The sequence below is a fragment of the Heterobasidion irregulare genome (assembly GCF_000320585.1).
Source record: "Heterobasidion irregulare TC 32-1 unplaced genomic scaffold scaffold_02, whole genome shotgun sequence".
Classification (NCBI taxonomy): Eukaryota; Fungi; Basidiomycota; class Agaricomycetes; order Russulales; family Bondarzewiaceae; genus Heterobasidion; species Heterobasidion irregulare.
The window spans coordinates 2,544,465-2,571,188 of record NW_009258198.1 but is presented as its reverse complement, the minus strand read 5'-3'; the positions used below and the strand labels follow the sequence as shown (position 1 = coordinate 2,571,188).

General features: G+C 50.4%; 13 protein-coding genes across 13 annotated transcripts; 8 read left to right on the top strand and 5 right to left on the bottom strand.

Annotated features, from left to right (window-relative positions):
• The first annotated feature begins 610 nt into the window (after positions 1-610).
• HETIRDRAFT_471314 (uncharacterized protein) lies at positions 611-2,771 on the top strand. The gene is made up of 6 exons (XM_009544523.1): positions 611-702; positions 768-1,030; positions 1,080-1,405; positions 1,456-1,740; positions 1,801-1,885; positions 1,944-2,771. The coding sequence occupies exons 2-6, from the start codon at positions 891-893 to the stop codon at positions 2,455-2,457; spliced, it is 1,350 nt and encodes a 449-aa protein (XP_009542818.1). The 5' UTR covers positions 611-702; positions 768-890; the 3' UTR covers positions 2,458-2,771.
• A 175-nt stretch (positions 2,772-2,946) lies between these two features.
• On the bottom strand, positions 2,947-4,912 carry HETIRDRAFT_149996 (uncharacterized protein; the record flags this gene model as incomplete). The annotated part of the gene is made up of 8 exons (XM_009544522.1): positions 2,947-3,331; positions 3,392-3,594; positions 3,644-3,923; positions 3,975-4,128; positions 4,183-4,211; positions 4,268-4,367; positions 4,427-4,705; positions 4,866-4,912. The coding sequence occupies 7 exons, from the start codon at positions 4,910-4,912 to the stop codon at positions 3,425-3,427; spliced, it is 1,059 nt and encodes a 352-aa protein (XP_009542817.1). The 3' UTR covers positions 2,947-3,331; positions 3,392-3,424.
• Positions 4,913-5,008: 96 nt separating this feature from the next.
• Positions 5,009-7,742, top strand: HETIRDRAFT_380250 (uncharacterized protein). The gene is made up of 10 exons (XM_009544521.1): positions 5,009-5,088; positions 5,141-5,246; positions 5,310-5,372; positions 5,420-5,496; positions 5,546-5,910; positions 5,966-6,180; positions 6,236-6,449; positions 6,506-6,863; positions 6,918-7,223; positions 7,287-7,742. The coding sequence occupies exons 1-10, from the start codon at positions 5,038-5,040 to the stop codon at positions 7,695-7,697; spliced, it is 2,166 nt and encodes a 721-aa protein (XP_009542816.1). The 5' UTR covers positions 5,009-5,037; the 3' UTR covers positions 7,698-7,742.
• HETIRDRAFT_438567 (uncharacterized protein) lies at positions 7,712-8,884 on the bottom strand. The gene is made up of 4 exons (XM_009544520.1): positions 8,635-8,884; positions 8,434-8,571; positions 7,950-8,387; positions 7,712-7,894 (listed from the first exon to the last, which is right to left on the bottom strand). Exons 1-4 carry the CDS (start codon positions 8,866-8,868, stop codon positions 7,823-7,825), a joined length of 882 nt encoding a protein of 293 aa, XP_009542815.1. The 5' UTR covers positions 8,869-8,884; the 3' UTR covers positions 7,712-7,822.
• A 294-nt stretch (positions 8,885-9,178) lies between these two features.
• HETIRDRAFT_309547 (uncharacterized protein) lies at positions 9,179-10,590 on the top strand (the record flags this gene model as incomplete). Its single annotated transcript, XM_009544519.1, has 9 exons — positions 9,179-9,205; positions 9,269-9,415; positions 9,476-9,519; positions 9,578-9,757; positions 9,807-9,843; positions 9,896-9,957; positions 10,012-10,104; positions 10,160-10,316; positions 10,369-10,590. 9 exons carry the CDS (start codon positions 9,179-9,181, stop codon positions 10,588-10,590), a joined length of 969 nt encoding a protein of 322 aa, XP_009542814.1.
• A 274-nt stretch (positions 10,591-10,864) lies between these two features.
• Positions 10,865-13,609, top strand: HETIRDRAFT_457591 (uncharacterized protein; the record flags this gene model as incomplete). Its single annotated transcript, XM_009544518.1, has 8 exons — positions 10,865-11,018; positions 11,081-11,233; positions 11,294-11,473; positions 11,532-11,753; positions 11,806-12,375; positions 12,434-12,706; positions 12,765-13,103; positions 13,158-13,609. 8 exons carry the CDS (start codon positions 10,865-10,867, stop codon positions 13,514-13,516), a joined length of 2,250 nt encoding a protein of 749 aa, XP_009542813.1. The 3' UTR covers positions 13,517-13,609.
• Positions 13,610-14,048: 439 nt separating this feature from the next.
• On the top strand, positions 14,049-15,289 carry HETIRDRAFT_311052 (uncharacterized protein; the record flags this gene model as incomplete). Its single annotated transcript, XM_009544517.1, has 8 exons — positions 14,049-14,136; positions 14,190-14,261; positions 14,320-14,341; positions 14,400-14,496; positions 14,550-14,601; positions 14,724-14,843; positions 14,895-14,976; positions 15,034-15,289. The coding sequence occupies 8 exons, from the start codon at positions 14,049-14,051 to the stop codon at positions 15,287-15,289; spliced, it is 789 nt and encodes a 262-aa protein (XP_009542812.1).
• Positions 15,290-15,791: 502 nt separating this feature from the next.
• On the top strand, positions 15,792-17,486 carry HETIRDRAFT_154277 (uncharacterized protein; the record flags this gene model as incomplete). Its single annotated transcript, XM_009544516.1, has 11 exons — positions 15,792-15,854; positions 15,911-16,009; positions 16,068-16,123; positions 16,179-16,255; positions 16,372-16,454; positions 16,578-16,609; positions 16,665-16,819; positions 16,880-16,906; positions 16,959-17,092; positions 17,153-17,243; positions 17,307-17,486. 11 exons carry the CDS (start codon positions 15,792-15,794, stop codon positions 17,369-17,371), a joined length of 882 nt encoding a protein of 293 aa, XP_009542811.1. The 3' UTR covers positions 17,372-17,486.
• Positions 17,487-17,514: 28 nt separating this feature from the next.
• HETIRDRAFT_167763 (uncharacterized protein) lies at positions 17,515-19,035 on the bottom strand (the record flags this gene model as incomplete). The annotated part of the gene is made up of 6 exons (XM_009544515.1): positions 17,515-17,864; positions 17,918-17,997; positions 18,052-18,272; positions 18,328-18,616; positions 18,669-18,802; positions 18,862-19,035. The coding sequence occupies 6 exons, from the start codon at positions 19,033-19,035 to the stop codon at positions 17,515-17,517; spliced, it is 1,248 nt and encodes a 415-aa protein (XP_009542810.1).
• Positions 19,036-19,195: 160 nt separating this feature from the next.
• HETIRDRAFT_44227 (uncharacterized protein) lies at positions 19,196-20,638 on the top strand (the record flags this gene model as incomplete). Its single annotated transcript, XM_009543513.1, has 6 exons — positions 19,196-19,468; positions 19,523-19,654; positions 19,714-19,814; positions 19,869-20,310; positions 20,362-20,516; positions 20,572-20,638. 6 exons carry the CDS (start codon positions 19,196-19,198, stop codon positions 20,636-20,638), a joined length of 1,170 nt encoding a protein of 389 aa, XP_009541808.1.
• A 259-nt stretch (positions 20,639-20,897) lies between these two features.
• HETIRDRAFT_414994 (uncharacterized protein) lies at positions 20,898-25,021 on the top strand (the record flags this gene model as incomplete). The annotated part of the gene is made up of 13 exons (XM_009544514.1): positions 20,898-22,007; positions 22,062-22,610; positions 22,667-22,750; positions 22,799-22,982; positions 23,043-23,366; positions 23,419-23,492; positions 23,549-23,649; positions 23,704-23,813; positions 23,863-24,026; positions 24,083-24,157; positions 24,216-24,342; positions 24,405-24,465; positions 24,520-25,021. The coding sequence occupies 13 exons, from the start codon at positions 20,898-20,900 to the stop codon at positions 25,019-25,021; spliced, it is 3,465 nt and encodes a 1,154-aa protein (XP_009542809.1).
• A 217-nt stretch (positions 25,022-25,238) lies between these two features.
• Positions 25,239-25,452, bottom strand: HETIRDRAFT_167766 (uncharacterized protein; the record flags this gene model as incomplete). The annotated part of the gene is made up of 2 exons (XM_009544513.1): positions 25,239-25,341; positions 25,394-25,452. 2 exons carry the CDS (start codon positions 25,450-25,452, stop codon positions 25,239-25,241), a joined length of 162 nt encoding a protein of 53 aa, XP_009542808.1.
• A 39-nt stretch (positions 25,453-25,491) lies between these two features.
• On the bottom strand, positions 25,492-25,839 carry HETIRDRAFT_448942 (uncharacterized protein; the record flags this gene model as incomplete). Its single annotated transcript, XM_009544512.1, has 2 exons — positions 25,492-25,611; positions 25,717-25,839. The coding sequence occupies 2 exons, from the start codon at positions 25,837-25,839 to the stop codon at positions 25,492-25,494; spliced, it is 243 nt and encodes an 80-aa protein (XP_009542807.1).
• Positions 25,840-26,724: the final 885 nt, after the last annotated feature.

Genomic DNA, 26,724 nt, shown 5'->3' with positions numbered 1-26,724 from the left:
GCCTGCTTGTAAGCGATACGATAGGTCAAGCATTTCACGAGCAAAACACAGGACAGCTCGACAGAGGCTTAGGATTGGACGACAGGATTAGAGCAGTCACGGCACGGTAGACGTATGTTGGGACATGCGGCGCACATGAAGAGAACAAGGGCTGCCTTTCGAACAGGAAGTGCCAGCAAGCGTACTGCAAGCGTCTAGCATTACATACGGAGGGAGGTGCAGACCTGTCGCAACGTGTCGGAAGTAATTGGGTAACATGGCAAAGACCGCAAAGACCGACGACGCCGATTGACCTGTTGAGAGGAGAAGCGTCGTGCGGACCGCGTCAGGCCGTAAGCGGGCTACTTTGAAGAACGAAGGCTACGCTTAGAGTAAGAGTGATTTGACCCGCCTGCCAGTGCCCAATGGGTTCTGCTGGAGAGGCGATGTTATTTTGGAGGGCCAATAATAGTACAGGGTTACCATGGGATGCAGGAGAAGTGAGGGGCGCGGAGTGAAGAGAATGATAATCAACATCTTGATCTCGTTGCCAAGGGCCGCATCTGCTTTTTTCGGACTCCGTCATGGGTCTGTGCCGCGTATATCAGCCTCGCAATGCAAGCTCGTTCTCCCCACCCTCCTTCCTCCCTCTCCCTCTCTCTCTTTTCGACCTTCTCTTCTTAGTCGAGTTGACTCGACTAAGCATCCTTTCGTTTTCTCGAGGTATATTTCTCCTTCGGGTCTCTGCAGGTCCATTCCCGTGCTTATTTGTAATCCTCCTTCCCCAGATCACCCTCTTTGATAGAGAAAGCAATTCGCAATCCCCTCTGGGAGGAAATCTGCACTCGCTAGTCTAAAGACACCCACACCTCGACGGTCTTTTTTGTTTTTGAACGTTTTTTTCTACAACAATGGTCATGCTCTCGTCCCTCCTCGGCGCTGCCGTTCTCTACGCCGGCTTTGCCTCGGCCCGTCCCATGCCGGATAACAACATCGGTGAAGTCGCGGTATCCGCCCCCAATGGCACTCCTGAGTCGGAAGTCCCGACTGCGTGAGTTCCGCCCTTACCATAATAGATCCCTGCGCTTATTCCTAAATAGGACCGCTATGGTGGCCTCGGCTACAGCGTCTGCCGATATGTCGATGGTGACCGGTAGCAGCAACTACGGAAGCAGCGGCAGCAGCTACAGTGGCAGCAGCAACTACGGTAGCAGTGGCAGCAGCTATGGCAGCGGCAGCAGCTATGGTGGTTCCAGCGATAGCAGCAACTACGGAAGTGGAAGTAGCAACTACGGGAACAGTGGTTACAGCAGTGCGGATGTCATGTCAAGCACTGTCACGGCCGCTGCCTCTTCGTACACTTCCGCGTCTTACGGGTCTGGCAGCTCCAACTGGGGCGGCTCTGGTTATGACAGCTGTGTGCAGCGTGAGTTTGTGTTCCTGATGATACAAGAATTTCTTTGACATCAGTATCAGAATGCGTTGCCTCGTTCGGCGCTCCCTCGTCTGTCGCGATGGCCACCGCCACCTCTGGCTCCGAGGGAAGCTCTGGTACCGGCGCAACTCACACTGTTTGGGTCGCTCCGACTCAAGGTGTCCTTCGTTACGTGCCTTTCGCTACCAACGCGTCCGTTGGCGACACCATCAAGTTCGTTTGGGGTGGTAACGAACACACTGTGACCAAGTCGTCCATCCTCGGTATTTGCAACAAGACCGCCGATGCTCCTTTCGTCTCTGGCGAGCACAACTTGTCCTTCGTCTGTGAGTGGTCATCGAACATGTAACTTTGCTCTCCGTATTGACGCCTCTTTTTTTGTTCAGTCACCCAGGTTGTCAACGACACGAACCCCACTTTCTACTACTGCGGTACGCCTGGCCATTGCCAGAAGGGTATGTTCGGTATCATGTAAGTCTTTACAGTCGATTAGCGAGCCATACGCAGTGAGCTCATCTTACCTCAACAGCAACCCTCCGAATGCATTCTCCGGTCCTTCGTCCGTCGGTTCGATGATGCCCTTGATCGCTTCGAACAACTCTGCCACCTCAGCGTCGCTCGCATACACTAACATGGTCACCGCTAACAACTCTGGTGCTGCAAACTGGGGTTCATCTATGGATATGAGCCAGATGCCCGATTGGTCTCACTCCCTCATGGCCGAGAACGTCCTCTACACTCGTGCATTCTTGGCGTCCAACCCTGAGATCTTGAAGAGTGACGGCACCATCGACATGTCCGCTGTTGGCTCAAACCCACTCATGCTCCCTAAGGACGTCGCAGCCGCAAGCAACAACGCCGCTTCGTCTCCCTCCGCTGCCGGTTCATCGTCGGCAGCAAGCAGCGCGTCCGCCTCCTCGGCAGCTTCGACATCGTCGGCGACTCCTGCCAGCAATGCTACCAAGAGCGGTGCAGGCATGGTCACCGCGTCGCGTGTGGCCGTCGCTCTCATCTCCGTTTTCGCCGCCGCCCTCGTCCTGTAAACAGATGGACTTGTTTACGTCGCGCTCGTGATATACCATAATGACGGACGCTTTTTTCGTGGACTTTGCCGTAGCTTTTGGGCATTTGATCGTGTGTAGATACATGTTCCCAGCGTTCAGATACAGCGCCCGCTCGACACGTTTTTGGACTCTTCGGACTCTTCTGTGTTTTGATTTACTTCTTGCATTGTTGTGATCTCTTGGTTTTCTTCTACACTTACTCTAGGCTTGCCTGCGAGGAAAGAGCTGTCCCACAGTGCTTTTTTGGGTAGTCGCTGAATGCAATGCAATCAGGTCGGACACCGCATCTCCTCCGTGTGACCTTGTCGTTCCCAGAGGAATAATGGCTGTTCATATCGGGTGGTTGATTGGGATATCATTCTAGTGGCTGGGTTCAAGGATGTGCCTGCTCCGCATTCAATGAGATTCAATGCTGTTCAACGCCAACATGTTGAAACCTTGACCGCGTACTCTATCACTTCAGCGACGTGAAATGACGATCACAAATTTCTAGTGTTCGTCAAGCCCAACCAATGATCGCAACGTCTCACCCTATATGTAAAATGTACACTGATGTACAGTACATGTCTCTTACTTGTCTCCCGTACGCTGTATACGAACATAACACGTGATCGACAGTAGTATCAATCAGGTTGATGAGCCTCCGTATCGACGAGCACAGACTGACGATGGTCTTCATACATGTGTAGCTCACGCAAGTCAGAATAGCTGTAGTCGAAAGCCTAAACTCTGACCCACCCCGCCTCCCGCTCGAGAGGACAGCGGAACTTATGAAAGGTAAGATAGCCCCTTCATTTTTAGGAGTCAGTTCGTAGTCGCCAACAGCGGGGCAAGAGACATTCAATGGCTAACCCTGAAGCATGTTTGATCTTACTATCAGTACATGTTCGCACCAGACTGTCCAAGAACGAACCATTCTGAACGCTAGGCGCATTTGAAGCGTACTTCAACCAAATATGTCGTCGATCTCGTCTCTTTTCTTCTTTGATTTCTTTGTCTTGACTGGGGCTGACTTTGGATTATGTTTATGGTCATCTTCGGGCGTTTTCCTCTTTTTCACACTTATACCCGAGTTCACAGCTGATGCTGTGAATTGACCAGTTCGATTGATGTTCCCTGGTGCGACTTGTTAGTGAACAGGTACTCACGAGAGACTAGAACAAACCTATGCTGATATCGAGAGAATGGGGGCCAGGATCTGAAACAGATCCCAATTGGGGAAAGGTGGCATAGGCAGCGTCTTCGACAGTTGCTAATGGGCTCATGTTGCGGCCACTGAAACGGGGTGTTGGGGTAGCGGTGCGATCGGTCGATTGCCCGATATCCTCGTCTTCTCCAACATCGAGGAACTGTTCGTTGAGTGCTAGAGTAGTCGATTTAACGTCGGGTGCAGCATTTCCGATGCTATAAGAGGTCAGGGGTTTCATTCTGCGCGCTTGTTTGGACTATAGGGGTATCAGTCATGAAAATGTGACATGATCGGCAGTAGTGCGCACGTGAAGGACTTGAAAGACTTGACGACACTCGTCGTGCAAACATTCAACGATATTATCAACTTGTGATAGAACTTGGTCGAGACGTGAAGCGATCGCAACCATGGTGAGGGTTAGCTGCATGAAAGCCCTATCTCGCATAATTAATGTGAAAAAGCTGCGGGGATTGGTTTGACAGACGTTTCTGGAAGAAGCTCATATGGTGACTCACTGATATATGTCGTGCAGACGACCTCGACTCTAAAGGAGATGGCCAATCAAAATCAACCCATTCCAGTGATTCATGAACTGCTTACCTTCTCTATGAGATGGTGGCATGTTCTCAATTGTTTCAAGGTATACATGAAACGTGAGGAGCTGGGATATTGCGTCCATGCCCCTTTCAATATCTTCGCACTTAACATAATAATGTGTACATGATCATTGAATGAGCATGCGGGCGAGGTCATGCTCACCTCATGGTCGCCTCCTCTCCATAGAATGAGATGCGGAGGGCCTCTGAAAGATCACATGTGCGCATTTCTTGAAGGCGATGGCCGTACCGCCGCATCTCAGATACTCGTTGCCAGAATAGAGAAGAACGATGTTGGTTTTTCCCCTTGTAGAAGAGCCTTTCTAGAATTGCTACCTCATCGGCATGTAGGGAGAACGCTGTCTGAGCACGCCGAACGTGACCCCTGAAGATTTTGAGAAACGCGTTGACTGCATCGCAGCTAGCAGGATCAAGCCCCACCCTGGAAAGGGAATCAAAGGTTGGGGGAACGCTGAAACGAGACATCTGATAGAATGGGCATGAGAATGGGTTGTCTTTCCATGAGCACTGTCAATCAACTGGAGAACAGGTTGTGCACTGGCTATCAGAGAAAAGACGCACAATGAATCATGGAAACTCACTTCAACAGACGAAGGCTTGCCATGTAAGAGGCGGATCGAAAGGACATGCGGCTGAATTAGGCAACTCTGATCGGGCCCGGTGTTGAGCCTCTAGTAGTAGTCTCCTAAGTTCTGTTGTTTACTATTCACCTTCTTGTCTTCGACTTTCATCTTTGCACATTCGACGGCACTCATGAGCGGTCAAGGTCAAGATGCGAAGTTCTTCCAGCGTGGAAAGATCCAGGTGCGTCGACAACCTTCTTCCGGGGCTTTATAGCCGTCAACGAAACATCCAGGAGTTCCGTGCCGAGCTGCAGGCGGCGGAGACGAAGGACAAGAAGTTCACGAAGAGAAAGACCGTCTTGAAGAAGATTGTGGCCAATATCACAATGGGCAATGATAGTTGGTACCCCATTCGTCATGGACCGTAGCTATCTGGCACTCATGATCACTAACTCATCGTAGTGTCTCCATTGTTCACGGATGTAGTTCAATGTCTGGGTACACCATTGTTAGAGATTAAGAAGAGTGCGTCAATGTTCCACTCAATTGCGTGTCTCACTAATTGTGATTAGTGGTCTATCTGTTCTTGATCTATTATGGCCGGGCCAAGGCCGATCAAATACAGCTCGTCATTCCGAGCTTCCTTCAGGTGCGACAGTTTGTCACCGTCATGAGTGTGTGAAGTTGACCGGAAGTAGGACTGTAATGATCGCAATCCCCTCATCAGGGCTCTAGCTATCCGCACCATGTCATACATTCCAATACCTGTCGTGACGGAGGCTCTAACGGACACTCTTCGTCATCACCTTAAAGACAAGGACCCTTACGTCCGGAAAACCGCTGCGATCTGTGTTGCAAAGCTGTATGCCGCTGATCCTCGAAAAGCGGAAAAAGGCGGGTTTGTCGAGTTGCTCAGAGACTTGATGGTGGACAGCAATGCCACGGTTGTCTCTAATGCAATCGCTGCTCTCTCCGAAATTGGAGACAGACAAGACGGAGTCGTTTTCAAACTGAATCTGACTATAGCAAGCAAACTGGTTTCTGCTCTGAGCGAAAGTTCAGAGTGAGTCTCTTCGTCTGGCCTTCCTGAGGGCGAACTTTCTCACTAGCTCACTAAGATGGGGCCAGATTTATATCCTAGACTCTCTGCTCCGCTTTGTTCCTCAGACACACGCAGATGCGGAGCTTCTTGCTGAGCGGGTCATCGTCCAACTTCAGCATGCTAACTCGGCTGTCGTCCTTACGACTATCAAGCTCCTCCTTTACCTGATGAATTATATGGAAAGCCGTCGCTTAATAGATCATATTTGTAAGAAGATGGGGCCACCACTCGGTATGTTATATGCCTAGTACGCTCATATAAGCAATGTAGCTTATCTCCTTTCCAGTGACAATGTTGTCCTCGGGGCCAGAAGTGCAATACGTCGCTTTGCGAAACATTCTACTGATTATCCAGCGAAGACCTTCAGTTCTGAAGAACGACGTCAAGGTGTTCTTCTGCAAATACAACGATCCAATATATGTCAAACTTGCAAAGTTGGAGATCATGTACCGGCTAGCACGAGAAGAAAATGCTAACGAGGTCTTGGCCGAGCTGGAAGAGTGTGTGACCTTAATATTCTACAGGCGTTCATCGGCCATTGCTAATAATACCTAAGGTATGCATCAGAAGTGGACGTTGACTTCGTGCGCAAAGCTGTCCGTTCCGTCGGTCGTCTGGCTATCAAAGTCGAAGCAGCGGCAGACGCGTGCATTCGTTCTCTCCTTAGCGTCATCGACACCAAGGTGAACTACGTAGTCCAAGAGGCTGTGATCGTCATCAAGGATATTTTTAGACGCTATCCGGGCAAATACGAAGGCATCATTCCCACCTTGTGCGAGAATTTGGACGTCCTCGACGAGCCTGAAGCCAAAGCTGCTATGATATGGATCATTGGACAATTTGCAAATCGAATCGATAATGCTGACGAGCTGATGGACGATCTGACATACAACTTCCTCGAGGAGCCAGTCGAGGTCAGTCGTACTTTTCTCATCGAGACGATCAGGTGTTAACTGGCCAGTTCTCAGGTTCAATTAGCACTGATCACAGCGGCAGTCAAACTCTTTATTTACAAGTCATCCTCAGATACAGTGAAAGCGCTCGTACACAAAGTTTTGAAATGGACGACTGAGGAGATTGACAACCCTGACCTTCGAGATCGTGGATTCATGTACTGGCGCCTGCTTGCCATCAATCCTGCGGTCGCGGGAGAAATCGTCTTGGCCGAAAAGCCCGCGATTACGACAGATTCTGACCGGATGGACCGCGGAGCTCTTGACCAGCTCTTGCTTCACACGGGCACTCTGGGCAGTATATATCACAAGAACCCTGAGGTTTGCCATACGATTATATCCTGTCTATCCCCACTCATTATGTTTCTCATAATATCCATTTAGACCTTTATCCGAGGCGCGGCGGGCAAGGCTTTGACTGACAGTCCTGCGCTCAATGAACATTCAAGACAGGTCCTCGTTACCGTGCAACGGGCACGCCTCCCGGCAGGTCCTATAGTCGTACAGGGCCCGGGACCAATAGAGCCCCAGAAGCAGTCAGCATCATCGTCTGTGCTCGTCGATACTTCCAAGCCTCCTCCGCCATTACCGACTGAGTCGAATGATCTACTCGATGTGGATGCCAGTAGCGAAGGAGACGGCGAGGGCGAGGAGGCAGGGCTGCGGAGCGGGGTCTCAGAACCTCCAACAGGTCCTGCAGATCCGTATGCCAGTCTGGATAGCGCGTTTGGAGGCTACGTCGCAGACGGCCCAAAGCCGATGTCGAGTAGGCAGGAGGACGATCTGTTGTTCTGATAAACACTCATGATGCTTTCGAAATTATTGTACTAAATTCCTTTCATCGATACATGGAGATATAAGATACCAATACATGTAAAACATCGGAACCTCCGGAGCGAACATGTCGAGCTAAATCAGTGTCATGGGAGGAGATTCTTGATCGGGCTGGTGACTCGATGTAGTCCGCCCTTTGGTCTCAGTGAGTTGTAGTGCTGTCACCATCGTCCATGAGATGTAGATTGTTGATTCATGAAAAGCAGGACTCACCTCCCCCAAACCATACATTCGGCGATGGTAGCTGACGCGAACAGCCTTTTGATCCTTTAAATTATCTGTTCTGGGTGCGCCGGTGGGATCGTGTACTACGACAGGGGGAGAACCGCCCTGCACAACGTGTATTGGTATTCCATACGCCTTGCTCAACGCCAGAATTTCAGGCTCGCCTCCCCACGTAGCCGTATCTCGTATTGTTGCGCAGTACGCCTCAAACTCTCGAGGTCCCATTATGCCTGCCTGGCTTGTGCCTAAACCATCTTCTCCTAGAACAGAGGGAAGAAATGGAAGAAAGTCGTTGGGATGGGTGTAGATGTAATTCGCAGCGGCTTCCCGAATGATGGCAAAATTCGCCTGGGCGGGTGGGATGACACCCAGAAGTGATAACTGATCGGATATAGCTGCGTACAAGCAATGCCCATCTGGGTTGATCTGCGCATATATTTAGCACAGATCATGACACTGGATGCATCCATACCTCGTGCATCTCGACACCGAGTTCATTACAAGTTCGAGTGATTGATTTCTCCTCTTCTTTCGTTTCACGCTCCAGCCGAGCGTCAGCATCTTTGTCGACAGGTGTCTGCTGCTGGGCCAAAGCTGCTGCTTTCCTAGCCTGTAAATTTCTGTCAGGCTCAATTTCTTCAGTACAACAGCTAAGTGAAAAGAACACCCTCACCTGTCGCTCTTTGAAACGATCCCTGCTAGAGTTCTTCTTGTTGGAATCTTCGTTGGCTATTTGGCTGATCTGCATCTCGTTGAGCACGGCCGCAGATTCTTGCTGCACAGTTTTGTCCTGAGAATCAAGCTGTGCAAGGAGATCGTCCATGAGCTGTTCGTTGTCGGCATCATCGAGAGGCGCTATTGGGGGCGTTGGTATGTTTTTCTTGGATTTATTCTTCCTGGACCCCATGGTGAATATATGAAGGTTGGTGGCGAGTGGAAGGGACGAAAGGCTTCAGCGACGTCATTATATACGAAAGTCACATGCGAGTTGCACAGATGACCGTGTCAACGGATGGCCGCTTTTGCGTTTCGAATTGTTCCCTCACCAGCAGCGCTGTCGGGCTCGCATAACTCGCCTCGGGCTCTGCCCGATGCCCTGACCCAGCCAGTAATGTTTCTTACGAACCACGAGACAAATGATCAGATTCAACGTGGTACTTAAGAGGGGGTGGGCGCACAGTTTCCCCAGGGTTTCTAGCGTCTCTGTCGCACCTATTATGCCTTCCAGAGTTCCTCTATTATTTGTGAGCGCCCGGGCTATATTCACGCTATCTTGTCACTCATACCTATGATCGCTCTCCTTGCAGGGCTCTGCTGTGTTCGGCGATGAGGGACGGACACCTGTTCGCGTAACCGATACCAAGGACGCCCAAGTACTCTTAGACCTGTTCTTCAAGAATAGACATACGGAAATTGATTCCGCTAGGCTTTACGGTGACGGAACAACGGAAGTTGTATGCCTCTCATTTATCTGATTCCCTTGTCCTGCTCGAATGGTTACACAACCTACGTAGATGCTAGGCAAACTCGACTTGAGAGGTGCCGTCGTCGACACGAAGTGCGCTTGAGTTTATCAGAATCTCCCTCAGTGATGTGAACTTACACTTGGCAACTAGGATAAATCCATCGAATCCTGGTGATCATTCTCCTGAGAAGCTTCGTGCCACATTGGACATCTCTATCAAGGCGCTGCATCCTCACAAGATTCGCATCCTTTACCTCCACGCACCCGACAGAAGTGTTCCATTCACAGACACTCTGCGCGAGATCAACGCACTTCACAAAGAAGGCAAATTGTACACGATGTCTCTCAATTACACGGCGCCCTACTGACATGTGTACTAGTGAAGCCTTTGGGTTAAGCAACTTTCCTGCTTGGGAAGTCAGTCATTCACAGCCATGTTCAGAGAAGTTGTTTGACATTCATGTACTAGGTCGTTGAGGTCATACACATATGTAAGGCCAACGGGTGGCTGGAGCCTACTGTTTACCAAGGGTAAGTTCATAAGCTGTCTATGGGAATCGATATCTGATGACAGCTATGATGTAGACCATACAATGCAATCACTCGTACTATAGAGCCGGAGCTCATTCCCTGCGCTCGGAAATTTGGCCTGAGGCTCATCGCGTATAACCCTCTTGCGTAAGGCATCTCGATTTTCTGAGACCAACGTCCTTAACATTTTTTTTTGTGACAGGGGAGGATTTTTCACAGGCAGAATTAATTCGCGTGAAGATAAACTCGATGACAAGGATACCTTTAATCCGGCAAACGGCTGGTTAGGCCCTATCTTACGCAAGAGATATCTGAAAGATGGTCAATTGGAAGCGTTGAAGGTCGTGCAAGCCGCGGCTGTATGTTTTGTTCCAAATCGTTCTGTGTCCTTGGCTTATGCAGGTCTCCCAGGAGAAACACAACATCACCATTCCTGAAATTGGACATCGCTGGCTGCAGCATCATTCTCTCCTTTCACCGGGAGATGGTATCGTGATCGGAGGCAGTTCTGTTGCGCACATTCAACAGAACATAGAGAATGCGGCGAAAGGGCCTCTTCCAGATGAGGTGGTAGAAGCGCTGGATGTCGCAAACAAGATTGTTGGGGCAGATGCACCTCCTTATTGTCGTTGAAAGAGCGTTTTTGTACTTACAGTCCTGTCTGTATTTGTGTTCGTATGAGTGTTGTTGGACACGGACAAATTCGAATGAAATGAAAGGGAGACGCCGCTAAGAGATTATGCAAATAAGATGACGATGGCGAGACGCTTTAGTGGCCCTGTGCGATTCTCTACAAACAGCTAGAAACAGCTCTTGTTCGTTGATCACTCTCGTACTACCTCAACTTTTCAAACCTATTAGCTTGTACCTTACTTCTCCTCCAATTTCAGGACTATACCTCTCCGTCATGGATACCCTCGGACTACACTACACTACTCAAGCCTCCAAACTCGACGAACTTTCGTCCAAACTTGCGTCCCAAGAAGGCAAGGATGAATGGCAGCAGGTTGAGATCTCTGCCCAAGCTTTGGCGAACGGCCTTCGCGTGAGGAGCGAAGATGGTCAGTCCCTACAGTCAGCTCTTCTTCCGCGAGCCCGACGAGACCCCATTCTTTCTGATCAGTCGACACTCACACCATCTTGGGCAAGACGCAACTTCCGCGGACGCTCGCTCGCATACTGCAGTTAGCGGGTGATAGCGAGATACCCAGTGCCTCCCGTGCACCAGCCGTTCTTGAGATCCTTCGTGTTGCCGCCAATCTGTGTCTGGACCACGGTGAGTCTCCCCCTCCCCTGGTGCGATCATACCAGCGTGAATAAATGTATCTATTTGCAGACGAAAATAGAGGACACCTCCTTGATGCCGAGTTCCCCCAATCAGTAGTTGCTCTCCTCGTCTCGTACGAGAAAATTATTCCTGCAGACCGCAAAACGGGACTCCTTCCTATGACTGTCCCTCATCTGAAAGTCGTGAAAACAGCCATAGGAGTCTTACTGAATGCTTGTATCGGATATGGTCTGTCCTCTCTCGGAACTTCATCACTACAATCGACCACTCACTACCTTTTTGACAGAGGCTGTGAAGTCTCTTTTGATCGACTTACAAGCAGCTGTTACGATCCTTGGGCTAGCGACTGCGATATACCCTGTTGGATCTTGGATCACCGCAGTGCCACGAAGCCTCTATCCAGACATTGAACCCGATCCAACCAGCGAGGACATCACAGAGTCATGGACACTAAGGAGCGACCTTTCGAATTGGGCCTGGCGCATCATCTCCGAGTTGAAAGCCGATGGTGAGATCACCTCACGAGTCCATTTTTTCCGAGACTGATTACTTTATCATAGCGCTAGATTTGTTCGATCCTGAAGATCTGTCGCTTTTCATACTCCCGCTTGCGGCATATAGCCCTCCGTTCCCGTCCCCTTCAGGACAATTCGAACACGACAGTCCCCTCCGACGCGCACTCGTTCAGACAGACTTCAATGTTTTCGAAGAGTCATGTTCACTTTTAGAGTCAATGGCGATAGATGTGGAAGATGTGCGCTTAGCGTTGGCGCGCGGAATGTCATCCCCTGACGAGCACGATGGCGTCAACTGTTTGATGGAAATCTATAAATTCGTGGAAGACGGCGACTATCATCCGCTCTGGCCTAGCGATTCTCCTGGCGAGCGGGCACGGAAGGTGAAGGCTTTCGATCACTGCAAGGCTGCACTCATCAAGGTCGTGGTCGAGGTTGCCGGCGAAGAAAAGAATATCGATGTTCTATGGGATGATTCAGACAACGCGGCGCCGGGTGGTCCCTTCGTGTCGCAAATGGTACATTGGATCAAATCGCAGGAACAGCTGAAGGAAGAAGATCGCGACGATCTTCTCGTATGCGCGACCCTCAGTCTAGGGAATCTGATGAGATACGGTAAGCGTTATACCTTGTCATCCGCTCAATTTAAGTTACAATCATATCCGCCCTGTAGAGGTTCACGCAGCAGCGATTGTTGAAGAGCCAATCGCCCTTGGACCGTATCTAGCTGCAATGCTGGAACCAGAAACCGATATGAAAGTCAAACATGGGGTCATCGGCCTTCTCCGACACCTGGCGTATGCCTCCAAAGCTCGAGAGCCATTAGGCAAAGTTGGGATCATCGGTCGACTAATCGCATCTAACATCTTTAAGGAGAATTCTGCTATCGCGGGGTTGGTTCAGGTGAACGCGATAGGCATCGCAAAACACCTCTGCAGTAGCAATGGTGATCCACGCATGCTTTTTCTTTCCAACGGTGTATTGATAGCTTGTTGGTTCATCAGCTGTTGTTTCATCAGCCGAGAACTGCTACGCTCTGTTGTTCTCATCACGAGGTCAAGATTCCGAGCCAAGCGGTCTTGAACAGATTCTGGATTTAGTTAGACGGTCTGATGACGTTCCTATCAAGAGTGAGGGAACACGAGTGTTTGTGAACGTCATCCGGACATTATGGTCGAAAGCTACTCCGGATGACGAGCGAAAGACGAAGGGCATGGTCGCTATCACGAGTGCGCCTGTTGCATTGGCTCTGGCTCAACTCATTGGGCGAAGCAAAAAATATCCTAGTCTAGTCAACGAAGGCATAGTCGCGCTCACATTGCTGACCCTCTACGGGAAAGGAGGTTCGTTTTCAGCTGTATTCCCATGCGCCTCTGGCATTTATTATGCTTCCACAGCCGACTACGTGCTTGATGCCATCACTTCACCCTTACCACAGGAAGCGCAAATAAATGCGGATGGGCCCTCCACGGAGGCAAATGATCTCACTTCCCCAGTGACCACTCCAAGACGAGCATTAGATATGATCATGGCCATCTTCACCTCCCCCAGCAAGCGGTTCCCAGAGGAGATGCGTGCCAACATATGTGTTCTTCTGGGCCATATTGGTCGGCCAGGTGCCGTCACAGAGGATCGAGTGATAGAGCTTAAGAAGTTGAAGGAGGAAGTTAGGCCTAAGCTGGAGGATGCTAAAAACATCGAGCAGCAGTCCAAGCTACAGCAGTCATCCTTAAAGGCGCTGCAGCTATGGAGCTAGACCGTTCGGGATATAATGTCAAGATCAGCGACATAAGGGTATTTATTCTCGTTGTATTGTGTTAGTTGTGACTATAGTAGTACCTGTATCTTGAGTTGTGTCATCTTTTAGAATATTCTGTAGCTCCTTGGTCCTTGTGGCGATGTTGTGAACGAGGTCGTGCAAAATCCGCCCGAGGGTGTTACGAGTCCTTCCCGAGCGCGTGACGCTGACCCCGCTCGTGTCCGGGGAACTATCGACTTGCCCACCTTCGCCTTGTCCCTGAAGTATCCTCGTGATCAACGTGTCCGGTCTTTCTGAACCGGGGTAGCCATGCTGTGAACTCGTAGCCTATAAAAGACTCCCGAACCGACCCCAGACATCTCGAACTACCCCTCGCTGTAAGCCTCTGGAGAATCGGTCTGCGAGGTGAGCAATTCGGATTCACGGAAGCAACTGCGCTAGTAGGTTCAGAAAGGTGTGTAAACTGCTTATTGGCTCCCTCAGGCATTTGAGCTGGCTCGTTTGTCACAAAGCCATCTCAACTTCTATCATGAGCAAAGTCATCGTCGACGTCTCACAAGGAATAGCTACAATCACATTCAACCGTCCAGATACACTCAACGCGATCACGGCAGAAGGTCAGCTTCAGTATAATGAACTGTAGGTCATGGTTGAGAATAAAACCACGCAGATTATGAAGCCTTTGCATCGGCTTTGCGCGACATTGATCAACGTCCTGATGTCCTGGTGACCGTCTGGCAAGGTGTGTGCTAACACAAATTTTCTGGACATGTAAATGGTATCTACATCCATCATCCTAGCAACTGGAAGATGGTTTTGCGCGTATGTCTATCTACTCAAGCTCTTTTTGTGTATTTCTCATCGCGAGGTTTCGACACAGTGGGACCGATGTCAAGGCCTCAAAACTGCCTGCTCCTACACTGCGTCGCCAGTTCTTAACGAGAGTTGCCGACACAAACACTGAAACAAGCCACGCGGTACATGGTAGACTCAATGAATCACACCCACTTTAACTGAATCGAGCATATAGCTGTACACTCACAGCAAGATTTTAGTGGCTGCGTTGAACGGACCAGTCATGGGTGGATTTCTCATTTGATTCTCAATTGAATCCGTCCACTCACACCACTGTCTCGGAGGCAGGCATCGCTGCTGGTATATTTCTTCCTTGAATCTGGTGAATACAGTTTACCGAGACCCAAAGCAGCATTTTTAGGTCACTTTGATTTCATCTACTGTGTACCCAATGCATGGCTATCCGTCCCCTTCACTTTCTTGGGCCTTGTTGCAGAAGGCGGATCCAGTGTCATGTTCATGAAGCGCAGTGAGCTTTTTTCAAGATAATTTTAGCATTCTGACAGAGTAAACATATTAGTGGGAGTTGCGAAAGCCAACGAAGCTCTCATCTGGGGCAAGAAACTGACGGCTGAAGAGCTACTAGCCTGCGGCTTTGTCAAGTACATTTTGGCCATTTAATTTTTTTCTGTCTTTTCTGATTGATTCTTCTATTACAGTCAAATCTTTGCTCAACAGACACCTGAGTCATTTCATGTGGCCGTCCGTAAACACTTGCTGGAACAACTGTCCGGCTTGGAACCAAGTTCCGTGTTGGGCGTGAAGAAGCTGCTGAAAGCCGGTTTAAAGGAGCAAAACGACCCTGACGCCGCCAATATACGGGAAAGTTTCGAACAAGCGAAGCAACTTCATACTGGTATCCCAGCCGATCGGTTTGCCAGGATCGCTAGGAAGGAGATCCGGCACAAGCTGTGAAACTTGTCAGATTGACTCAAAGAATATATCATCCGTATACAGGATCGACACCACAACTATGTTTCCGTGTCTTATGCTCGAATCTCGACTGACATAGCTACCCCGACGCTGCCTGATGCTTGAAAAATATTATGATAGTTTCAGTGGCCGTCATGGATTGTTCTATGTCGGAATTCGTCATATCGAACAGCAGATGTAGGACGGTGTGTCATCTCCATCTCATCAGCAGACGTCAACCTGGTAACAAAGTTCTATTAAGGGAAAGTGCTTACGAGGCAGCCTCAGGTCCAGGATTGGTGGCGCACGCTACTATATAAAGAGCCAAACCGTTTCGCCATGTTCTTCTCAGTATATGTTCAAGCCTTTCCCTCTACTGCTTTCTGCAGCCGCTATCTTGCTTGCGTATCTTTGGTACAATCACACAGTCAACGTTAACGTTGAACTTCCCAGTGAACTGTTAGATATCGCTACAGGAATCCTCTCAGAAGATCATACAAACGAAATGGCCGCCACTCAGATATCAAGGACTGTTATCAAGAAAATCCTAGCAATCGAGACTGAAGAAGCCAGTAACTCTTGCTGCGACAATATTGACCTCAGGCTGATTACCTGGATTTACAGGGCGCTGGAGCGATGGTTCGGCGCTCTATTGGAACCATGACCCTTAGGAATCTTACACCCTTCCTGATGTTGGACCACTTCCATATCTCCAAAGGAGCTGTCAGCTGCCCTCAAATAATCCTTGATAATTTTTTCTCTGATACCATGTCTGCATCAGGGATTCCCCGACCACCCCCACCGCGGCCAAGCAACCATCACCTACATGCTCGAGGGGTAAGGTAGCAATATGCTTTCGACCTATGCGTGACATCTCACGCTTTTCGCAAAGATCGAGTAGACATGAAGACTCCGCTGGACACGCCGGCTTGATCAAGACAGGTGGTGTGCAGTGGATGTGTGCCGTAAGTACTCTGCAATTCAGAATATGATTGGCCTTATAAAGATGCACTTGGGACGCAGGGCCGTGGAAGTAAGCGACTTCATGAATTGAATCGTAGACATGTTTTACAGCGTGAATACAGTTATTCACGCCGAGATGCCGGTAAACGAGCCTGACCAGCCCGAACCTCGTGGCCTTCAGCTCTGGGTCGACCTTCCAGCGAAGGTAGGTTTTTGATCCTAGTTGCTGTGCCCGTAGTTGACTTTACTTTTACTTTACAGTACAAGATGGTGGTATGTACTCGTTCTGGGACTTTCAAAGGCTGTGAACGAATCATAGATTTTGTAGGAACCCACCTACCAAGAATTGGATCCTGAAAAGTCATCCATTCTTTCTTGCTGTGCTTTTGTTGAATCGTCTGATCCATGGTTTTAGCATTCCGAGCGCATATCCTGACGGCCCTGACGGCCCACAGATCAAAGTCATCAGCGGGAAGAGTCACGGGGTAGAATCGCCCGTTCGTCCTCTTGGAGGCTGTTGGTACTTTCATCTCCGGTTCAAAAAGCCTGGGACTGTTTTCCAAGCCGTCCGTAAGGAAATAGCATTTAGCCATACGTCACATGTCTGAATACCCGCCTACACTCATTTAGCGAACGGCTGGACGACCTTCATCTACAGTATGTTCATGCTGGAAGCCTGCCTAACGCGTTAACCCATATTGCTATGTAGCCATCAAGGGAAGTGTCAGCATTGGGTCAAACCCATCAAAGCACAACGCCTACTACACTCTTGTCCTGTCGTCTAGTGAAGATGAAACCGGGGTGAATGTCACTGCCACAGAAGACAACACAGAACTGATCTTGGTGTGTTACATCTTGCTCTTTGACTGTTACTGAGAGGTAATAAAAATCTGCCATGTGCAGATCGCGGGGGAGCCTCTAGACCAGGAAGTCGTTCAATACGGTCCCTTTGTGATGACCTCGAAAGAAGAGATTCAAAAGACGTTTATTGATTGTACGTGAACCATTGAGGCCTCCTCCAGCGCAGCGTCTCCGCATTTCCTAACTTACCTTGTAGATCGAATGGGAACGAATGGATTCGAGAAGGCGCATGTCTGGAAGAGCAAGATTGGTGGCCTATAATTTCAATTTGTATTATTCCCCTCATCGCTCGTCTGTAATTTTGAGCTCCATCTGCGATGCATGGGCCAGTTGGCATAGTCATCGTGGTTGGGGTTCATGATATACATCTCGACAGACGTATGCAGAGAGCTTTAAGTTCAGAGCTACTTTGACCGCGCCTTTTTCAGTTCTCTCCGTTTTGACCGGTCAACTTCAACATCGCTGCCTTCGTCTTGCACGCTCTCCATATCATCCCACACATCGTCTTCCGCCTCGCCGTCGCCGCCCGACTCGTCCAAGGTGTTTGTCTCCATATTGCTACTGTCTCGGTCCCATACTACAACTGTCGGAGTACTCTTCATGAATACTGTGTCCAGAACACCGCCTTTGTGCTCTTGCTGTTGACCGGGTTCTGCGGGGGGGAATGTGCTGTGTATACGAGCATACCGGTCAAGGGCGACCGATGCAAGCACAGTGGGCGAAGGAGCCAGGGAAGTTGCCGTGCCAGATAAGCCTAGGTAGATCGTCAGCAGTGCTCTCAGAGTTTTGATACATATACACAATTACCTTTGTAGCCATACGCAACCCGCCCGTTCCGTAAGTCCAGCGAAAATACGCTGGAGCCTTGGTCTGTAACGAGTGCTTCGCTGCGCAGAATGATCAGGTCCATTCTGAGCTGAGCATTTTGGCAGATGACATACTGTTCATGAAAGCCCTTTTCTACAGCCTTGATGCCTCCAGTCTTCGCCACTTTTTGCCAGTCTGCAACTGGGCGTCGAGAGCTCCGCGTATCATACCGGCGAACATTGCCAAACTGCGTGCCAACAAGTAGATGATGCTGAGAGGCGGACAGCGATGGCATTATGTACGTCAAGCAATTATTGTGTACGGGTTGGCGAAGGCTGAGCGAGTCATTGGCCACCTAAGATAGGAGAGGTGATCAAGGGATTGGGTTGTCATTATGAATTCAGACATACATTTCTTGCCCGCCAGATTTCGCCGGGTAAGAGGCCATCCCGTCGTTTTCGTTTTTGCCCATTGACACTAGCTGTCGCCCCTGGAGGAGTTTTGGAGGCAAATATCTGCTCGACGTCACAAACCGACAACTCAACCTCATCCCCCACGTATGCGAATGTACTTCCGTCCGAAGATAAACGCCAATCGGACAATCGCATGGGTAGTACGGCGGTTTGGGATGTCAGAGATTCATCCTCGATATTAACTGTCCGGCGGAGGGCACCGTTCGAGGTGCAGGAGTAAATCCCTCTGATGTGAGACTGAGCGGACTTCACGAAATTTTGAGCACAAAATAACGTACTGTTGGAAGATGTCCAAGCCGACATAGTTTTGACCAGCCCGTAAGCGGGTTTCTTTCCACTCATGCAGTAATTCAATACTGCTATCTTTCAAGTTGAAGACGGTCGCTGATCCATCAGCGTGCGCTGCTGCTACCTTTCCTTCAACATAAACATTAAAACGTGCAATTAACGGCAAAGTTACGAATTGCATACCACTCTCCCTCGTTCAGATACCGAAGATGCGACGGCGAGCGCCTGGATCGACTTGTTTTTACCGGACCCGCTTCCATCATACAAAGTCTGAACATCCGTTTTGTGTCCATCGACGGAGGTGTATGTGAGAGATTTTATGTTGCCCAACTCATCGCCAGTCAGAAAACGAGCCATGGGGGAAGTCTGAGAAGGCAATTTACTCTAAAAGAAAACAGCCTGACATCACGTGCGGGTCCTTCGAATGACGACGAGCTTCGTGCGAGGCTTGTCTTGCAACAGTTTACCCACTTCCTACGACATTTCCACTCACCCAACATTACCTGGCCAACAAACGATGGACGCAGCGGTGAAGGAGCTCGTCAAGCTCGAGAAACTGACTTCAACATCCTCTTCTCCGAGCAAAGGGAAGTCGCCATCCATAGACAACTCGCTGGACTTCCTCCTCGAAACACTTCATGATCTCAGACAGCATCTTATGGATGGCGTAGCTTCAGAGGAGGAAATTCGGGATCTATGTAAGGTAGTGGATACAAGAAAAAAAGAGATTGACGACCGGCAGAAGGAGGTGTACAACACACTCGCACGATATGGCAAGGCTTTGGACAAGGTCAGTTATGACTCTGGATCCGAGACACTGCTCTATTGACGGAAGGTTCGTCAGCGCTTCACTAACCCCCTGCCCACATACAACCCGTTGTTTGCTAGTTCAGAGGCAGAGAGCGCCCTGGAGCATGTCATCGCTATGCATTTCTTACGAATAGGGCGGTTTTCGACCGCCGAAACCTTCATCGAGGTGAGTTTGAAGCTACTAGATCCAAGTAACTGTCAACATACCTCATTGACGGGACTCAGGAGTTCAACGTGGATATATCGACAGAGCTGCAAGCCCAGTTCATTGATCTGCACCGAATCCTTGTCGCTTTACGAGAGCAGAATATCGATCCTGCCCTAGAGTGCGCATATTGCCAGCTGTTATGACAATTGCGACTAACTTGCCACGTCTGCAGATGGGTCAGGAATAATCGCCCGTTTTTACAATCACGGGCATCATCCCTAGAATTCTATCTCCATCGTTCGAAGTATCTTCGCCTCCTTTCCGCATCACACACGCCGATCCCTACCCATGCAATAGACTACGCCAACAAGTATCTCCGACCGTTTTACGACTCACATCCTGGCGAGTTCCAGCGCCTACTTTCTTGCATAATGTACCTGCAAAAACTTGAAACGTCGCCTTACGCCGATCTGGCTTCACCCACTGTCCACTGCGATCTAGAGCCCATGTTTGCCACTGAATTTAGTGCGTGTTTAGGATTGAGTAAGCAAGTGCCTTTGAAGGTCGTCGGGGACATTGGCGGCGGTGGAGCGCTTGCTAAGATCGAGAAAGGGCGGAAGATTATGAGAGAACGAAAGAGCGAATGGAGTCAAGCTGACGAACTACCCGTGAGTGTACAAAGCGATGACTCTGTGATGTTGGTTGATACTGATTGTGTGCTCTAGATCGAAATACCTTTGCCACCGGAAAATAGATATCACTCTATCTTTGCATGTCCCGTATCCAAGGACCAAGCGACAGAGCAGAACCCACCGATGATGATGACATGTGGACATGTTATATCAAAGGACAGCCTGCAGAAGTTGGGTAAGGGTAACGGGTGGGTATCCGTCAATCTTTCCTTGATAAGCGACAATTTGATCCTTGCTCTACAGGCGGGTCAAATGCCCATATTGCCCTGTCGAATCTGTGACAACTAGCGCATTGCGCGTCATCTTCTGAGTCTTTCCGCAAACTCTGGTCCCTTCTAGCTTCTTAATGAACTTTTAGTTTGTAACATCGAACACAACTACGTGTCTGTTGTACCATACGTCTCCTACTTTTCTCTGTACTATGTAGTGTACGAAATTGTTGCCACAAACGCGTCCACGTGCCTCATGGCTCGACGCGTCTGAGCCGCGGTCCGTCAACAACAGCTTGCCGTGGCAAATTGCCTTTATCATTGTCTCGTCCGCTCAACATATCTTATGCCCCATCCACCATGAAGGCTATGGCATATTTTGCACCCACCCGCGCGTCTACCCCTCCGAGGCCACCCAGCTTTGCTAGTACACCGACTGTCGCTCACCACTCTACTGCTGTTTCGGATCTCTCCCGCTCGTCTGCAGTTTCTACTTCTGAGCTCGCAAGCTTAACCCCAAACGAGATTGAGTTTATTGACGCTGTCATCAGCCGCGCATCACCATCGGCCACCACTTTTCTGTCCATCTTCAAGGCATATAATGACGTACTGCACGAGAGGGGACTAGATCCCCAAAACGAAGTTGTCTATTACGGGAAGCTGCTGAAGTTGGGCACTCTGAAGGGTCAGAATTGGGGGGACAAATGGAATGCGGTCAAACTTCAGCATGGGTACGTAGCGAACTCCACAGCGCCCTCACGGGCAGCGGCCACAGGCAGGACGAGCAGGCCTATTATGAAGCAGAGTCGTCCAGCGCAGGAAGCTGTTACAACCAACGATCCCGCCGCTCGATTGCTCATGCGATTACGGACGCTGCAGCATGGGAACACTCCCAAAGCCCTGGAGACATATCCTCCAGATGATACGGAGATGACGCCTACCGAAGTCACTGACGAGACGGAGCTGGACGTTCATCATCACCATGTCCCTTCTCAACTGCACCGCAGAAGGCAGCCCTCCCCCTCCCAAATGACCGCCACTACCTCGAACTCTGTGGACATTGGCAAAGTTTCGAGTCACCCTACTCCTCAGCCGGTGCCAATCCGGCCTATGCGCCATGTCTCGCGTTGGCCTTCAAGAGACTCAGAAACCATTGATACTGCGGAGTCAATATCAACAACGCCACCATCTTATAAGACAACTGTCCGTGATGTCAAATCTTCCATCGCTGTTCCTAAAGTGGCCCCAGCTCGAGCAAAATCTCAGATCGGAACATATGCTCCTTCCTCAAGGATCGCCCCCGTCGATCCCCCTCGAGCTCAACCGAAACGTGCGAGCGCTATCGACGAAGATAACGCATGGAACAAGATCAAGATGGCTCAAGACGAGAGGGAAGCAGACCTGTTCAGGGAAGAAAGGCTAGTCGAACGGTGTTGGGAGGTTTGGAAACAAGGGCTTGACTGGATCATAGTACGTGCCCTTGCTTTTTGAGTCGTAGGCTGCTCACTGAACTACGTTTACCAGACTACTAGCGAGCAAATTGCACAAGCTCGCGATACGCTCATCCTCAGACTCACCGTGCAAAAATGGCACATGCGTCTGCTAGCTCTTCGAGATCTGGACCAGCGCGTGCAAACCCTTTCTGACAAAAAATGCCTCAAGGCCGCTCTCACCGTTTGGCAAAACAAGCATATACTCAAAAAGCAGGCCATGTGGCGAGATGAGATGAGGAATAAGATGAAGCTCATTCGAGAGAAGAGGGAGAGCAAGTTACAGAAGGACGCATGGGCGAAATGGCGGCAGTTGTACCAATCTCACTTGTCTAGGCAGCATTACACCGAGCGTTTGGTCCTTCGACTCTTCAACCTATGGAAGCAGAAATTGGCTCGGATTGATGGCCTGGAAGGAAAAATCGATGGCTATGTGAAGACAAGAGAGAAGAGCGTCGTTGCAAGGAGCTGGGATATGTGGAGAAGGGCTGCTGATTTGAAGAATCTGGAGGCCGCCCTTGCCGCTCGCGTCTCGACACAAATCGCAAGAGACGCATTGGGTAAATGGAAACAGCAAATGCAAGTCGGTTCTTATTTTGTTGGTTATAGGCTCTAACTCAGATGATTTCCAGGCAAAAGCTCCGTACCGCAGACGCATTCTATGATGTCCTAGTCCAGAAGAGCGCAATGCGACGATGGAAAGCTTCACAAAACCAGATCCGAGTATGTATGCAGCATTACACCCTCGATATATATTGATGACATCTACAGGCCCTGGAAAGACGTGCAGACAAGCACGTTGCTCGTCAAGAGGACGTTCTGGTGCGTGCCGTAGCGAGAGTTTGGAAAGCTCGCGAACGTGGGCAGCTACTGGAGCGAGTCAAGATCACTAGGTCCCTGAAACAAGCTTGGGCGGTCTGGACGAAACAGTTGCAGCGGCAAAAGGAGCTGGAAGGTTTGTGAAATCTGTATCTGCGTTTAATCACGGTCAGCTTATATACCCCTTTATTCGTAGACCAAGCAATTGCGTTTTCTATGCGCACCAACTCTTCTACTGCAGTTTCAGCATTGGCTGTGTGGAAGCAGCGATTGATGAGCCATCACAATTCCGCAGCGTTTGCTGCCCAATATCACACCGCTCAGCTGCAGTTCAGAACAATGTTTACTTGGCGGCTACAACTCAGGGCCATGCTGAAACTTCAGCGACAAGCAAGACTTGCTGAGAAGTTTTTCGTCATGCGAAAAGCTTGGAAGGCGTGGATGCAGAAGCGGGACGAACAGAGACGAGAGAAGATGCTCAAGGAGTATGAGCGGCAGAAGGCAAAGAGGATGTTCCAGGGTACGTGGATGGATGGATGTCGTGTTGGTCGCTTGTGCTCATTCTCGTACAGACTGGTCGCAACTGGCTTTCCGTAGACGACACCATAGACTGGCGGAGGAAGAACTTCGAAGTCGCATCACCACTGTATGTCAACGAGCCATTTGCGGCTCTCATGTCATCTGACAGTGATATGCCTTTAGCGCACTTTGAGTGGAGTCCTTAGCAGATGGACTAATCGCGTCATTGAGATCAAGCTGCGCGAGCTAGAGGTTGCGCAGAGTAATGATAGGGCATTAGTCACGTCTGTTCTTCCCATCTTCTCATTGGTTACCTTCTTGTCTAACAGCACTTGCAGAACCGCATTCAAGAAATGGAAGGGTGTATGCATACGACACGTCGAAGAGCTTAGTCTCATGGAAAGCTACCAAGACGTCAAACGTGAAGGCAAGTTTTCAATCTGTCAACGTATGGCGCCTAGATCGTCATCTGATCATTTTCCTCCTGCTTATAACAGAAAACATGCGACGCATGTTCTACAAATGGCTGGCGGCCGCACGGACAGCTCATAATAGACGTGTAGTCTTGCAAGAAAATGAAAAAGAGATGCAACGTTATCGTCTAGCAGCTGCCTGGGATAAATGGAGAGGGCGCTTCCAGGGTGAACGGCTCCGACCCATTGTGCGTACCTGGACCGTTGAATTCAGGTCATCCCCGTGCTAACACATTCTTTCAAGGAACGAACCTTCCTCTTGCAGAACCAGAATGCCCTTCTGTATCGGACTTTCGTCACATGGCATTCCAAGACCAAGGTAGTTTATTTCCTTGTGATTTATTGCTCCTCAGATCCCCTGACTTCGCCTTGCACAGTCGCTTCCGGCCGTGCGCTTCCATGCAACATACACCAAGGCCAGGTTTTGGAGAGTGTGGCGTGCGGCCATGCCACGCGCGCTACAGGCCAAGGAAGCTCGGGAGAAAGATAAGAAGACTGTTCTTGGTACGTCTTTAACACTGCCATAATTGTGTGTAAGCACTAACGGCGATTCGATTCATGTGCAGCGAAAGCCTTTGAGAAGTGGGTGCAAGCCCATCGGACGAAGATCGCTCTCAGAGCTGTCGCGTGAGTAAACCCCTATTGCTTCATATCCGTGTCCGAATATAACATGAATTGCAGCCGCGCACGATACATGCGTCTCCCTACCGCCGCACCCCGACAGAGCGTACAACCAGCCTTACCTCGTTCCCTCGCACCACCTTCCTCTCGCCCCTCATTCCCACGCAAGCCGGCGCCCGGCACCGACCCAGAAGCTACCGACACTGATGCTGACGCCGATACCGAAGTCGAGGTCCCGCGACCCGCGTCTCCCATACAGCCACGACCGAAACATGTCGGCGCGCGCGCTGGCATTGCCAGCCTTTTGTCTTCACGCGCGCGGACCGGGCGCAATGCTGAGCGGAGCCCCACGCGTCCACGATTTTCAGCCCGAAGCACTGGTGCTCGCGACAGTAGCCCCGGGCGGTCAGTGGGGGCGACGAGGGATCCGAGCCCTACGCGCACAGCGCCGATCTCGGCGTCGGGGGAGCGGGGAAGCCTCTGGACGGAGCTTCGGGAGATCCGGAGGAGGTCACGGACACCTACAGTGAGGGGTCGTTCCCCCAGTCCTCTGAGCCCATGAATTCGTGTATAGTGGCGCGTGCTCCGATCGTTAGCAGTGTGGATACGAGAGTCAGGATCTTATTTATCTCTCGATAACTTATTGGCTATTGTACTGAGTTTGGTTGCTGTCTGTTTTCCTAGACGTGGCCCTAACCCCAATTGTTACATTTGTCTCTGGTATCTACGGCTTTCACTTCACCGTGCTATTGTGTACCAACGGGGGTGGTATATACCTACTAATCAAGAGAGTCTATCTTGATGATTGCGCTGAGTGGAAGGCATGCAAACGCGTCTGCTGATACCTTTCCGTCGTCCACCGAAGACATATGCTCGACGTCACTAAGTTCAAAATTCGATGATGAGCTTGTAGGAGGTGCAAGGAAAGACATACCACCAGCCGCTACCAGCTATGTCGAGGTTATGGACGATTCGAGTAAAGCTCAGCTGCATAGATCCATACGACGAGCAAGAGCGCTTACCACCAAGGCTTCACGAGTTCATGAAGAACTGCCACCCCACCCAGTTCGCAATCGCGAAATAGGACGTCGTGGGGATGATCAGCAGCGCGAAGTACTTGTAATGCGTATCCCGTCGCAGCGCGTCCAGGAGCTGCCGGTCCGGGGATCGTCGGCATCAGTAAAACGGGCGCGCGGTGGACCGGAAGGGAAGGGCTCTGTGTGGAAGTGGAGTCTGAGTCTGAGTGAATCGACATACCCAGATGCCGGGCTGCGGGAGCAGGGCGCTGAGGAGCACGGCGTAGGCGCCGATGGCGAGAAACGCCACCGCGGACGCTATGAAGAGGTAGCCTGTTCGCGCGGAGGGCAGCGTCCCAGCCATGTGCTGCGTGCGCTGTCGATGACGTGTGTGTCTAGACTCTACAGGCGAGGCAACCTGGTGCTGGGCAGTCCGGGATAGCCGTGGAGAACGCCGTCGTCGACGTCAAAGAGCGTTGCACTTCTACTGCGTGGTGGATTCGGCGATGTAAGTAGGAGACGAGTCGCGTTCAGGCCGTGCTCCGGGGTTCCCGCAGGTCCCCGCGTCACGAGTTCACCTCACCTGAGCACGCAATTCAATCCGGTGCTTGAATGTCTCAGAAAACAAGGCAGAAACCGCACAGAGTTGTAGGTCTTGATAGCTTGATAGAGCAGCCAGAAAGCAGAATCCATTACATTTCGAAGTCTTTCAAAAATGTGGATCCCGGTTGTCTCGACCCCGGGCGCGTCGCAATGGAGGGTTCGGGCACTGCCCGATGTGCCGCCTTGACCGCTAAGCCAGGCAAGCATAGAATACATTAACGCCCACGCCGCTCATGGCGCCATAAGGTCCACGAAACACGGAAAAAGATAAATGCCATTGCAGACACTATGTAGCGTACATTAACAGGAATCTGTCATGACCAGACGAGTGTAGGCATGCAACGTCCGGCCGATGATAGAGGTGCCCCTACTCGGCCGTACGAACACAAGATATAGCGGTGACCAACGAACAAGAACAAATCAAGCACTGGAGAAGAACGAAATCGAGCACTAGCGACCGCGAGTCGTGACAAGCGTAAGCAGATGGAAACCCATGGTACAGAGAGGGAAGAGAGGGAGCTAAGCAAGAACAGAGGGGAGGTAGGGAATGAGAGGGCATGGTGAATCCTGGTGATACAGTACATACAACAACAACAACGAGTCCGAGAGCTCATGTATACCCAGGCCGATACAACGAGAAAGATGA